General features: G+C 47.1%; 1 protein-coding gene across 2 annotated transcripts in view; it reads left to right on the top strand.

Annotated features, from left to right (window-relative positions):
• Ankh (ANKH inorganic pyrophosphate transport regulator) overlaps window positions 1–11,026 on the top strand; it is a 127,863-nt gene extending 116,837 nt beyond the window's left edge. For both annotated transcript variants that reach the window (XM_028767682.1, XM_028767683.1), the window contains 4 exons: window positions 6,330–6,459; window positions 6,967–7,090; window positions 7,538–7,637; window positions 9,241–11,026. In XM_028767682.1, the coding sequence (XP_028623515.1) occupies window positions 6,330–6,459; window positions 6,967–7,090; window positions 7,538–7,637; window positions 9,241–9,354 (468 nt within the window). In that variant the 3' untranslated portion in view covers window positions 9,355–11,026. The remainder of the gene's footprint in view (window positions 1–6,329; window positions 6,460–6,966; window positions 7,091–7,537; window positions 7,638–9,240) is intronic.
• Window positions 11,027–11,416: the final 390 nt, after the last annotated feature.

Below are 11,416 nucleotides of genomic sequence, written 5' to 3' on the forward strand. Positions count from 1 at the left end.
AGAGGCATGTTTTATTTAAAGCTGTGTCTTACAGGTGGGGGTGGGATTGAGACGGGAATATCGGGGCGTCTTTGAACTTTTAGCGTTTGCTGTATATAGTTTGAGGTGAGAGCCCAGGAAGCTCAGTCCTTGTCTTGTGAATTTGGACAAGGAAGTTCACAGACCACATGGGGTGATTTTAGGAAGAAGTAGTTTATTGTAGAGCTTCAGAGAGGGAGGTGGCAGAGCTATGCTGGAAAACCCTGGGAGGGGAGGAACACCAGCCACATTGCTGTGGATAGCTGGGTGGGGGGTGGGAAGAGCTGGTCAGTACAGGTCCTGGAAGCTTCAGCCCTAACCTTAGTGTGCTTTCCTGGAAAGAGTACTCCTTTAGGGAAAAGAGATAAGGAAATTAACAGCCCCCTTACTGCCTTCTCAAGCCTCTTGGCCATGACAGAACCAAAGACTTTTGGTGCAGACACTCCTTTTCTGGCATGTCTAGCCTCCAGCAAGGGGGCTAAGATAGAAACTGGTTACTTTTATTTATGATCTTTTTATTTTTAACTGCCTAGCCAAATTCTACCACCCATTCTCATCAATATTCTTTGTGGAAACTATGGATAAATATCAACAAGGAAATGAAATCAGTCCTAATCTCACGGGTATCTAGACGAGGCCGTTATCGATGTCAGTTGGACCCCCCCCCCTCAGGAAGCCATAGGAACCACAGCAGCAGACACTGACCAATCAAGGGTAGCGAGCTGCCCAGAGGTCCTTGGCTACACTTTCACATTGATTTCCTTTCTCAGTTAAACCTTAGGACAGTGTGGACCAGTCCCAACTCTGTACGCAGGTACCTCTGAGGAGGGTGGTGCTCATAGCGCTCCTGTAAGGGGCAAGATCCCATCTAGAAGATGAGGCTTTCTTGACCAGAAGCAAACTATGAAGAACGAGTGATAGGAATTCGTCCCAGGCAGGCAAGACTCTTCTAGTTATAGGAAACACCTAGTCGAGGTGACACCTGATCTGTGTATGTAAGCACCATCCTCCCAGTGGGAGATTTCAACCCCACTTCACATCTGTTCTTTCTGGTAAATGCTCTAGATAACAGTGATGCCTTAGGCCAGGTTTGTTGTTTGTTTTCCAGACAGGGATTCTCTGTGTAGCTTTGGGTGTCCTGGAACTTGCTCTGTAGATCAGGCTGTTCTTGAATTCACAGTGATTCACCCGCCTCTGCCTCCTGAGTGCTACAACTAAAGGTGTGTGCCACCATGTCCAGCTGGACCAGTTATTTTACTCCAGGACAGCTGCGTGCATTTTACTTTTTTTTCTAACTTCAGAAGATCAGAATGTCTCCTTCACTGCTAATTGTAATTACTGGGCCATGGAGAAAACTTTGTGAATTCCTCAAAAGTAGAACCATTGGCTTAGGGAAATTCCAGAGCCATATTACTAAGCCATACTGGCTGTAGAGCAGAGCCCTGAGGACACACGAGGGATGCACCTCTCTCATCTTGGTGTAGCTTTATGTGTTCTCTGAATTGTCATGCTAAGGGACAGCTGGCCTCTTAAACTCCATTAGCCAGATTTCCCCATTGTTGACCTGGATCACTTGACCCAGTGATGATGGTTGGCAGCTCTCTCCCTCTCTGTGTGCAGTGACAGGATTCGTCCTAGATCAGTGCACAGGAATGGGCTGGAAGGAACTGTTAAGAGGCTGTCTAGAATTCCACACACATTAGTTCCCCCTTTCCCTTATTTGGTTCTATCAGCATAGGCTCTCGATGCTCCTTTTATGCTTGAGGTCCTATCAAAGCTATTTTATTGTGTTGTTCATATTCCTATCTTGGCTACTGGGGACTCCAGTGGCTCTGGTGTCCCATTGACATGTCCTATTGTTTTGTGTTCTGGGCCCTTCCTTACTTCCTAGCACTGTAGATCTTCCAGGATAATGACAGTCTTATTCCCAGCTCTAGTCATAGACTGAGTTATTTCTCTAAGGGGCTTTGGATCCTTTGGTTAGACAATGAATAGACAACCCAGGGCTGGGCACAAGTTGGGCTATTCCATTTTGAAAGCTCCTTCCTAATGAGATGATATTGACAGCAAACTCTCTTCTGCAGAAGAGAGCCCAACCCTGCAGCTACTCCAGGGCACACAAATCATGTCTGTTGTCAGTAGTTCATTAGGTTTTCGGTCTGGTTTGGAAAAGTCAATGTGACTGACCTCTGCAAATATTTGATGAACACGGTGTGTCATGGTCAACCAGGAGGGCATGTTCTGAGTTACAGCTACACTAGTTGAACTCAGTAGAATGACATTTCCTAAAATGCCCCTTGTTGAGTGAGCTCCCCTTCTTGTTTTCTGAAACACTGTGTCTAAGTATCGGACTGGAGCATAGGATCTGCCCTGAGGGTTGGTGTCCTGGCTTTTAGCAGACACTCTTTGCTTCTGAGTTGTTCACATGCCCCCCTTTTGGCAAATATTCATTCCCTTGTGGAAGACTGGTTGAAAAGCAACGCACTATTTTCTTACTAGAAGCCTGAAGTTTCTGGCTTCGGAGACTTGAGAGAGGGAGAAAGAGGCTTCCCAAATATGGCTCTTGGATGGCCTTCTGCAAGCTGGAGCAATGGCTTTGAACTTCAGTGTTCCTAAAAGACAAAGAGCTAGACCCTGCATGTACATGTATGGTTGACAACCTAGGGTCATGTTCCCTATCTGCCCCCCTACTAACTGCCCTCCCCTGGAGATGACTTCTTACAAGACAGCATCTTCAAGGTCAGCATCTTCCATGTGGAAAGACCAGAGGGAGGAATTACCTGACTCACTTGCTGCACAAGCATGTTTCTACCATACATACATCTGACACGCAGCCACACGCTCCTTTTCTTTGGTGTGTTGTGATGTAAAAGCCACTTTACAATAATTTTGCAAAGCCCAGAGAGCTTGCAACTTGTATTTGAGGCACTGTATCATGTTCAGATCATCTCTGGCTGGAAAAAAAAAAAACAACCAACCCAACACAGTAATGACTCTCTGGGAAGTCAGTTTTGTGAGAATATGGCCCCTGTGACACGTTCTACCCACAAAGGAAACACAGAAAGGCTCATCTAGGAAAGATCCAATGCACAGATCCATGGCAGACTGGAGGGACGGTTTATAGCTTTGCTGCTGTGGGGACTACGTAGGGCCTAACATAAAGCAGCACTGAAAGAGGGATCTTTAATCTCATGCTGGGATGGGATATAGACAGGGGTATAAACTGTTCTCCAGCACCATAGCCAGTGCCAGTTAGCAGTTATTAGAAATTGCTGTCGTGTCTGGGTTGTAGACACAAGTGATGCCACACTATTTGAAACCAGCAATGGGGAAAGGTGGCAGACCACTTGTCCATGTCAGGTAGTAAAGTTCCCAAGCTTCAAGGTGCTAGATCTGAGGGAGTCAGAATGGTTTGAATTTCTAAGGCAAACAGTGTGACTAATGGGTAGCACCTGCTGCTGCAGACCAGTTGAATGTGCTCCCAGATACTGATGAGCCATGGGGAAAACCCTATTGAATGTATGAAGTAAACGTCCGATCTGCTAAGCTTTGTTGTTTTGATGTCTCACTGTGGCCAGGCTAATTCCATGAAATTTAAATTACCCAAGTGCAAATGATGCTATAATATTTCGGTACTCTGTTTTAACATGACTACAACTCATTACTTAATATATTCAGTTTTATTTTAGACAAGACTTGCTTGTATTTTAGGAAAAGGAGATAAATATTTGATGGAACTGACATGTTTTGAACTCCACCCTCCAAAGTTATATCATTACGTTTTCAAATTAAGGTTTTTGAAATCAGCACAAAGTTTAAAGTTGGTTCTATTAAGATTGTTCCCAATTAACACGTCTCAACCTACTGCCCCATCCATTCCCTTTGCAGCCCTGTCCCCTCTTCTAGAGGCATGCCACCCACCCCCCAACCCAACCCCATTTCTCCTTTGGCTGGATCTGTAAATGGTGAACTATGATCCTATGAGAAATTTTTTGATGAATTGTAATAGCCAAGTCCTGATACTTTAAACAGTCGTTAAATGTCATACCATTTCCCTGCCTTAAACAATTAATTACTCATTTTTCTTAGCTTTCCGAGTTCTTAACCCTTGTTTAGTTCCATGCTGTGTGTTTGTGTAAATCTCTTGTAATGCATTCTGACTTGGCAGGTGTCTTCTGTCTCACCTGCACTGTAACTTGCTGGCCTGTGTACCTCGCACATCCTGCCTGGGATTATTGCCCAGAGCCTCTTTCTCTGGAGTTTCCCTGACAATTTCCCCCATGTTCCTGTCAAAGTGTTTTTCTCTTTCTTTCCCTGGCTATCCTGATTTGGCAGGTCATGTCCTAGTTAACATCCTGGAAGTGTGTATGGAGGGTATAATATTGTCAACTTGGCATAATCTAGAATCCGTGGAAAGGGAAAGAAACCTCTGTCTGCATTTGCCCGTGAGGGATTTTCTACATTGTTAGTTGAGGTGAGATGAACCACCCTAAATGTCTGTTACCATTCTGTGGGCTGAGGGATCCCTGGCTGAATTACAAAGGAGAAAGCAAGCTGACAGGAGCATTCATCTCTGCCTCATGACTGGATGCGATGTTATCAGCTGCCTCTCTCCTGCTCCCATGCCATCTCCACAGTGATGGTCTGTGCCCTCACACTGCACTAAAACACGCCCACCCTGAAGTCAGCCTTGTCAGGGATTCTGTTGGAGCTAAGACAAGTAACCAATGCAAAAGGCTTGAGCGAAAAGGTCTTTCTTTTAAATATCATTCAGTGACAGTTTGGTTGAGAATTCTAGGGGAGAAATCAACTTCCCTTGAAACCTGTTCTTGGAGGTCTTTTGCCAGCTCTTCCCCTAGTACTACTGATGATGTGCCCTGCTGGGTATCTTCTCATCCTAAAGGTAGCCTTTCAGTCTTGAAACTCCTCTTTCAGCTCTGAAAGTTTCACAGTTCCCTCCTTTTAGAACTCTTGGTATCAGAATATTAGATTTGATTAAAAAAAATCTAGTCTCATTCTCTTACTTTTGTCAGCTGTCTTGTGGCTGACTTCAGACCCCATGTCAGCTTATGCCTTTCTCAGGTCTATGTTCATCCTCCTGATCCTTGGGTCTTTCTTGTTCCATGAATGTCTCTAGAACATTTCTATTCTGTTCTTGATCCATGAATACAGTTTCTTCACCCATCTGAGAATGTCAGCATGACAGAATGAGGTTATTTTTTTTTCTTCTTTCTACATTGTCTTAAATTTCTTTTGTTTTGACCTTGAGGAAAGGCTGTGTTGTGGAAGGCTAGGGACCACTGATTGTGTGTTCAAGTTTATAAGTAGGGTACCAGCAGGTGTGAACATTAACACAGGGCTGAGATATGTCACTTGTATGACTCTCACTGGTTAGAAGGCTTCTTTGGGAGCCTGAAATTTTCAGGAATTCCAGCTACTTCTTTGGCCAATGAAAAGCTGCTCTGGTCTCTAGCCTCTGGGACTCACCTGGTTTCCTGTGTTTTGAGAACTGAGGAAAGAGGATATACAACATGTCCCCCTGCCTGGGGTCCCCAGAATTCTGCCCTCAGCCTTGCCAGGCACCAGTTTTCCTTATGCAGGGATGAATCTGATGACAGTTTAAGGGACACAATCCTAAGATGTCAAGGGTGCAGCGTATGAACTGCTTACAGGCAGATTTTAGCCAACCCTGATGAGCTGTGCTTCCCCACTTCCTAATCTGGGGGAAAGGAAAGGGAAATGAGTTCTGCATTTCTGTCAGATTTAGGTTTCAGTTTCTAGAGTCTGCTAAACTTTCATACTTACCTGTCTGCTTTGCCCAAGTTCCAGGTTCTATGGCTGTTGTTTCTTCCCTTGCCCTCCTGACCCTAAAAATTAGCAGGCTGCAGATGACCCTACATGTCAGGTGGTGAATACCATCCAGATGCTTTCAGTCTGCTATTTTGCCAAGGCTGTAAAGGCTGTATTAATAGACATATTGCCCAGAACAGAGCAAGCCATGGAAGACCCTGGCTAAGCCTCAGTGAAAACAAGGTGGTCTCCCTTCCTAGGCCAGTTATCCATTCAGATGCCACCTACAGTGGACTGCCACACTGGCTATTCCTAGGGGGCAAGTGCAGCACATGGACCTACGCCACCCGCAGTCCCCACTGGCAAATGAGAGTAAGACAGGGATGTGTAGCTGCAAACCTGGGGTGCCAGTGACACCCGTTGGGTGTGTTTACCATCCTCCAGAACACATAGGGACCATGTCATGTCTTTTACGCCCTTTCTTTCCAACCTGGCTCACTGCCGTCCTGTCTGCCCTGCAGCTCTGTTTTGTCATGTTCTGGACCCCCAACGTTTCCGAGAAGATCCTGATAGACATCATTGGCGTAGACTTTGCCTTTGCAGAGCTGTGTGTCATTCCTCTGCGAATCTTCTCCTTCTTCCCGGTGCCAGGTAAGGAGCAGAGTGGGAGGTATATGCACTGCCATTGTGCAGTGGCGACATACCGAATGAGCAGTGGCACCATGACATGAGCGAGAAAGAAAAAATGCCTAAGGCTGAGGTGGTCAAGGCTGACTCAAGAAGGCACAGTGGGAAGTGGGGACAAGGTCACGGCTCCCTCAGACAACAGAAGCGGGATGGTGTCTGGTCCCAGCCTTGGGGTTCATCCAGCTCTTTCCCCAACGCTTTCCCTCTAGAGGAAGGTGGTCAGAGCTAGACTGGAAGAGTAGCAGTCATCATGAGAACAGCCAGGCCCACCAGAATGGTACCTGCCTGCAGCTGGCCTCCTACACACAGGTCTGGGGAGGCAGGGAGCCGGGTAGGATTGGGGCCTGACACAGGAAGACGAGTGAGCAGCCCTGGGTCACAGCAGCTAGGCTGCCCTGGGCCAGCAGCAGAGGGGGCATGAAGCAGGGTGGAAGCAGGCCATAGAGCTGACACGCCCTTCTCTCCTCACAGTGACCGTGAGAGCTCACCTCACTGGATGGTTGATGACACTTAAGAAAACCTTTGTCCTGGCCCCCAGCTCCGTGCTACGGATCATCGTCCTCATCACCAGCCTTGTGGTCCTGCCTTACCTGGGGTATGTGTTCGCAGCACTTGGCACACACACACACACACACACACACACACACACACACACACGGCTTAGAGTCCTTTGCCAGTAAAATCTCCTATGTAGAGGAATAAAATCTGCATAACCAAGTGAAATCCCCAAACTATTAGACTGACAATCCAAAAGGATGCTTGTCTGCCCACACCAGTGAGTCTTTGAGACCCACACTAGCCTGGAAACAGGTGACCTCAGGGTTCCATTCCTGTGGTGAGGAATGTGTAGAACAACGGGAGGAAGAAAGGCACAGGTCTACCTCAAAGGTAGGTGGTCATCAGATACTGTCCTGAGGCCAATGGAGGGTACTACTGCGCCATCCCTTGCTGGTCTGCAGTATTCTTGGGATTAAGCAATTTCAGCTTAATTATGTCAGACTTAGTTCTAACAGACAAAATATGTCTGTGTTCTCCTTTGCAGGGTGCATGGAGCCACACTAGGTGTGGGCTCTCTTCTAGCAGGGTTTGTGGGAGAATCTACCATGGTTGCCCTCGCAGCATGCTATGTCTACCGAAAACAGGTGAGAAGCGATGGTAACGGCTTTGGGGACAATCGGGACCTCTCTCTGCCTTCACAAATAACTCCCCTCATCAGATCTATTCCAGGAAGTCTGTTCTGATCCAGTCTGGCCACCCCACCCCTTCCACACCAGGCCCATTCCATTCCAGGCTCTTACCCTGAAAACACAGAGCTAGTCTGTCCTGAAGGCAGGGCTTTTCAAACTGCATGGCAACTATTTTTTTTTCCTCTCCATGATTTATGAGTTCTCTGGGGTCAGAGACCCTGTATTATTCACTTAGATGAGATGACAGGGATCCAAAGCAAAGCCTGGATGTGTATACTTTTAGGCTGCAGGGTACAAAGAAACCAACATAACTGCTAAGAGGCCAGGGGAGCAGTCAGGGGAGCCCAGGGATAGATGATGGAATTCATTGTGAAGGGCGGACGTGAGGGGTAAGGGGACAGGTGAGTCACCCTGCCCACGTGCACCATGGCCATGGGGGTCAGGAGAAAAGACCTAAGTAAAGGGCAGAGGGCTACAAAAGGAAATGTCAGAAGACTAGTTAAGATGGGGTAACGTTCGGTGCAGGCTTTGCACTGGAGACTGACCCAGTGAACGGGACACTAGTGGGAGAAGGGACAGCACAGCCAACTGGCCATGTGCATACCGAAGAGAGTGGGCAGGTAAGATGGGAACCTCCACTAAATGTGGGGAATAGTCATGGGAACTCTGTACTTGCTTACGCTTGGGTCAATTAAAGTCGAAAGCCAAGCTGTCCCTGAGAAAGGGCCATGAGGAGGCCGTGGGGAAGCCCACGCAGCTGGGGAGAGCAGGGTGTGAACGCCCCGCCATATAGAGATCGGTTCACTGCAGCAGGCAGTATAGCCCAGGCCTTCCTGTGGGTCCCTCAGCCGTGCTAGCAAGTTCCAGTGGAGACAGATTTGGACCTATCTGAGGTCTTGTAACTAGGACTCAAGGAAAGCAAGGATGTGACTGTAATTGCTAAACATCACAATTAAGCCAATACGAGAGGGGTGAGAGAACTCAAGAAGGCTGAGCCACTGGAGAGGCACGGACAGAGCAGTGATGGGAATCAGGTCCTGAAAGGAAAGTGTTGGAAGAGGCTGCAGAGCACGGAGAACACAAGGTCTGCATGGACCTGGGGATGACTGAGCGCTGGCTGATGGCTGAGCAGCCATTTTCTACAAGGGGGCAGCAACATGGCAATGAGGCCACCAGGAATCAGGATATGCAATCAAACAGGACCGCGTGAAGCGAGCACTGTCACAGGGGACACCCACTAACGACAGGTGGAAGGACTGCTCTAGAGAATAAGATTCAAAGTTTGTAGCTTGGGGTGGAAGGGCACCGGAGGGATGAGAGGAGCAAAGCCTCCATTTGAAAGAGTTGTAGGGAGCTGGTATGTTCCAAAAGCGTGTCAGCAAAGATGTGAGGGACAGAGTCCCCCACAGTACCTAGTACACAACAGGCATGCCAACAGCCACAGGGGAAGGCGTGTATGAGCTAGATTCAGCCTGAACCATAAAGGGGACTCCGCTCACAGTAGTGCTGTGGTGTGTCCTGTCCACACCCCCACTCTGATATGTCATCTTTTATCTAGAAAAAGAAGATGGAGAATGAATCAGCCACCGAGGGGGAAGACTCGGCCATGACCGACATGCCTCCAACAGAGGAGGTGACAGACATCGTAGAGATGAGAGAGGAGAATGAGTAAGCACAGGCCGCCAGGGGCACTGCAGGGACGGTCAGGACAACAGTCGTCTCTTTCCTCCTCCTCCCACCAAGTTGTTCTGTTGTTTAATTTTTATTCTTGGTTATGAAAGAGGCCTTGATTTAGAGGTTTCGTATAAATTCTCTAGCATACTGGGTATGCTCACCGATGCAGGGACCTGAAGAAAGGTCTTTACTGTTGCTTTGTAACTCAGAACCGCTGTCTTCATGCCCCTGCTTCATAAAACCCAAAAGATAGAGCCGCCTCTTGGTCGATGTTTCTACTCCCTTGGACAATCTCCACTTTGGAACCAAAGGACTTGGGACAGATTCTTTTCTGTTCATGTTTGCCTCCTAAGAATCAACAGGTTGCAGCTCGGCCTCTCTTGACTTGCTCCCCAATACTGTGGCTCTGGAGTCATGAACTATCTGCCGCGCACACAGGTGGGCCCCAGGCTGCAGCCCACAGTCTCCCTGCTCCCAGAGGAAGAGCTGGTGGCCCTCCTGGGCCAACATAATGGGAATTTAATCTCCTGTAGAAATTGGATCAGTCACAAACTGACTTGATCGTCAGCATCTCATTGTTTCCCTGAGTTGCCGCACCCCAGTGTACATACATGAGCTGACATATCAGAGTTGTCACGGAAGTGCCGCTCCAGTGTCAGCATCCTTCCGCATGAGTTTCCCTGAAGGCTTGCGTTTACTCGCCTTCCCTGAAGATGGCACTAGAGCGAGAAGTGGAGCGTTCTAATTGTCCGTTTCTCTAACTGTCCATTTTGTTTTCACAGTGAGCAGAGCTTTAAGTCGTAATCTAGCAGCACTATTGTAACTTCTGATGTAGACGTGTTACCTGCTTCTGCAGGACAGGTAACTGAGTGTACTATGGTACTCCCCTCCACACCGTAACGCAAGACATTTTATAAACAAGTATCAAGGTCACTATGTGATACCCCAGAAAAAAATGCATTGGAAATCCACTTAGTGCAGTATATTTTTCTAAGTTTTGGAAAGCGGGTTTTTTCCTTTAAAAAAAAAATTATGGATACAGTTCACTAAATTCCTGACTTAGTCAAAGTAACTAGACTGAAAGAACCTAAACAAAACAAATATTTTAAAGATATAAATATATGCTGTATATGTTATGTAATTTATTTTAGGCTATAATACATTTCCTATTTTCGCATTTTCAATAAAATGTCTCTAATACAATTCAGTGATTGCCTGCGTGCTCCAGATACCTACAGCTTCCTCGTGTGTACCAGTGACCAGTATATGTTACAGCCTTTTTTTACACGTCCTTTGTGTATGAATGTAAGGGCCTACAGATGCCAAGAAAATAAGTTTTCATGATGGGCAACCACGGGAGAGAACGGAACCCCTAGTGCAGACAGGCAAAGGGCAGAAGGCGGGCCTCCTGTGCTTATTATTTCAGTGCTGTGTAACCTCATGTTAAGACTGTCAGGGCAGAGGCTGGCTGTCAGCTACACAGGCTTGCGTTCCCATTTCTAGATACCCAATGTCCTTCATATGTGTCCACCACGGGAACAAGTCCTATGTGCTTCCGGAGCTGCTTGTGGGTGACTTCAGGGGCAGATTTGAGAGAGAACTGAAAGTCTTAATTGTATTGGCTTTTTAAAGTACATGACTAGAAAATTAAACAGCAATATTTTTTAAAATGTGTGGCTATTTTCATGCTTCTGGGGTTGGAGCTTAAATATCAAATTGCAAGAGCAAAATCCTTTCCCTCTAAATTCAACAACAGCTAGTATCTCTATACTGTGCAATCAGAACATGTAGCTAAAAGCCCAAAGCCAGCTTACTTGAGCAGGATGGCTGGTCACCAGCTCACTCAAACTTTCCGACCACTGGGATGCAGGGCCTGGCCAGGCCTCAGCAATGAAGCTGCCACATGGCGGGATTTGTTCAGACCTTCCCTCGTAGTGCAGGCTCTTCCACACACACCTTCTGTGGGCCTGTTTTGTCACCTGACATCCTAAGACAGAACTCTACACTGGCATACTGTTGTGTTCAAACAAAGAATTCCATGGCCTAGACTTGGAAAGGGG

Source organism: Grammomys surdaster, unplaced genomic scaffold (genome assembly GCF_004785775.1).
Source record: "Grammomys surdaster isolate TR1022 unplaced genomic scaffold, NIH_TR_1.0 174, whole genome shotgun sequence".
Classification (NCBI taxonomy): domain Eukaryota; kingdom Metazoa; phylum Chordata; class Mammalia; order Rodentia; family Muridae; genus Grammomys; species Grammomys surdaster.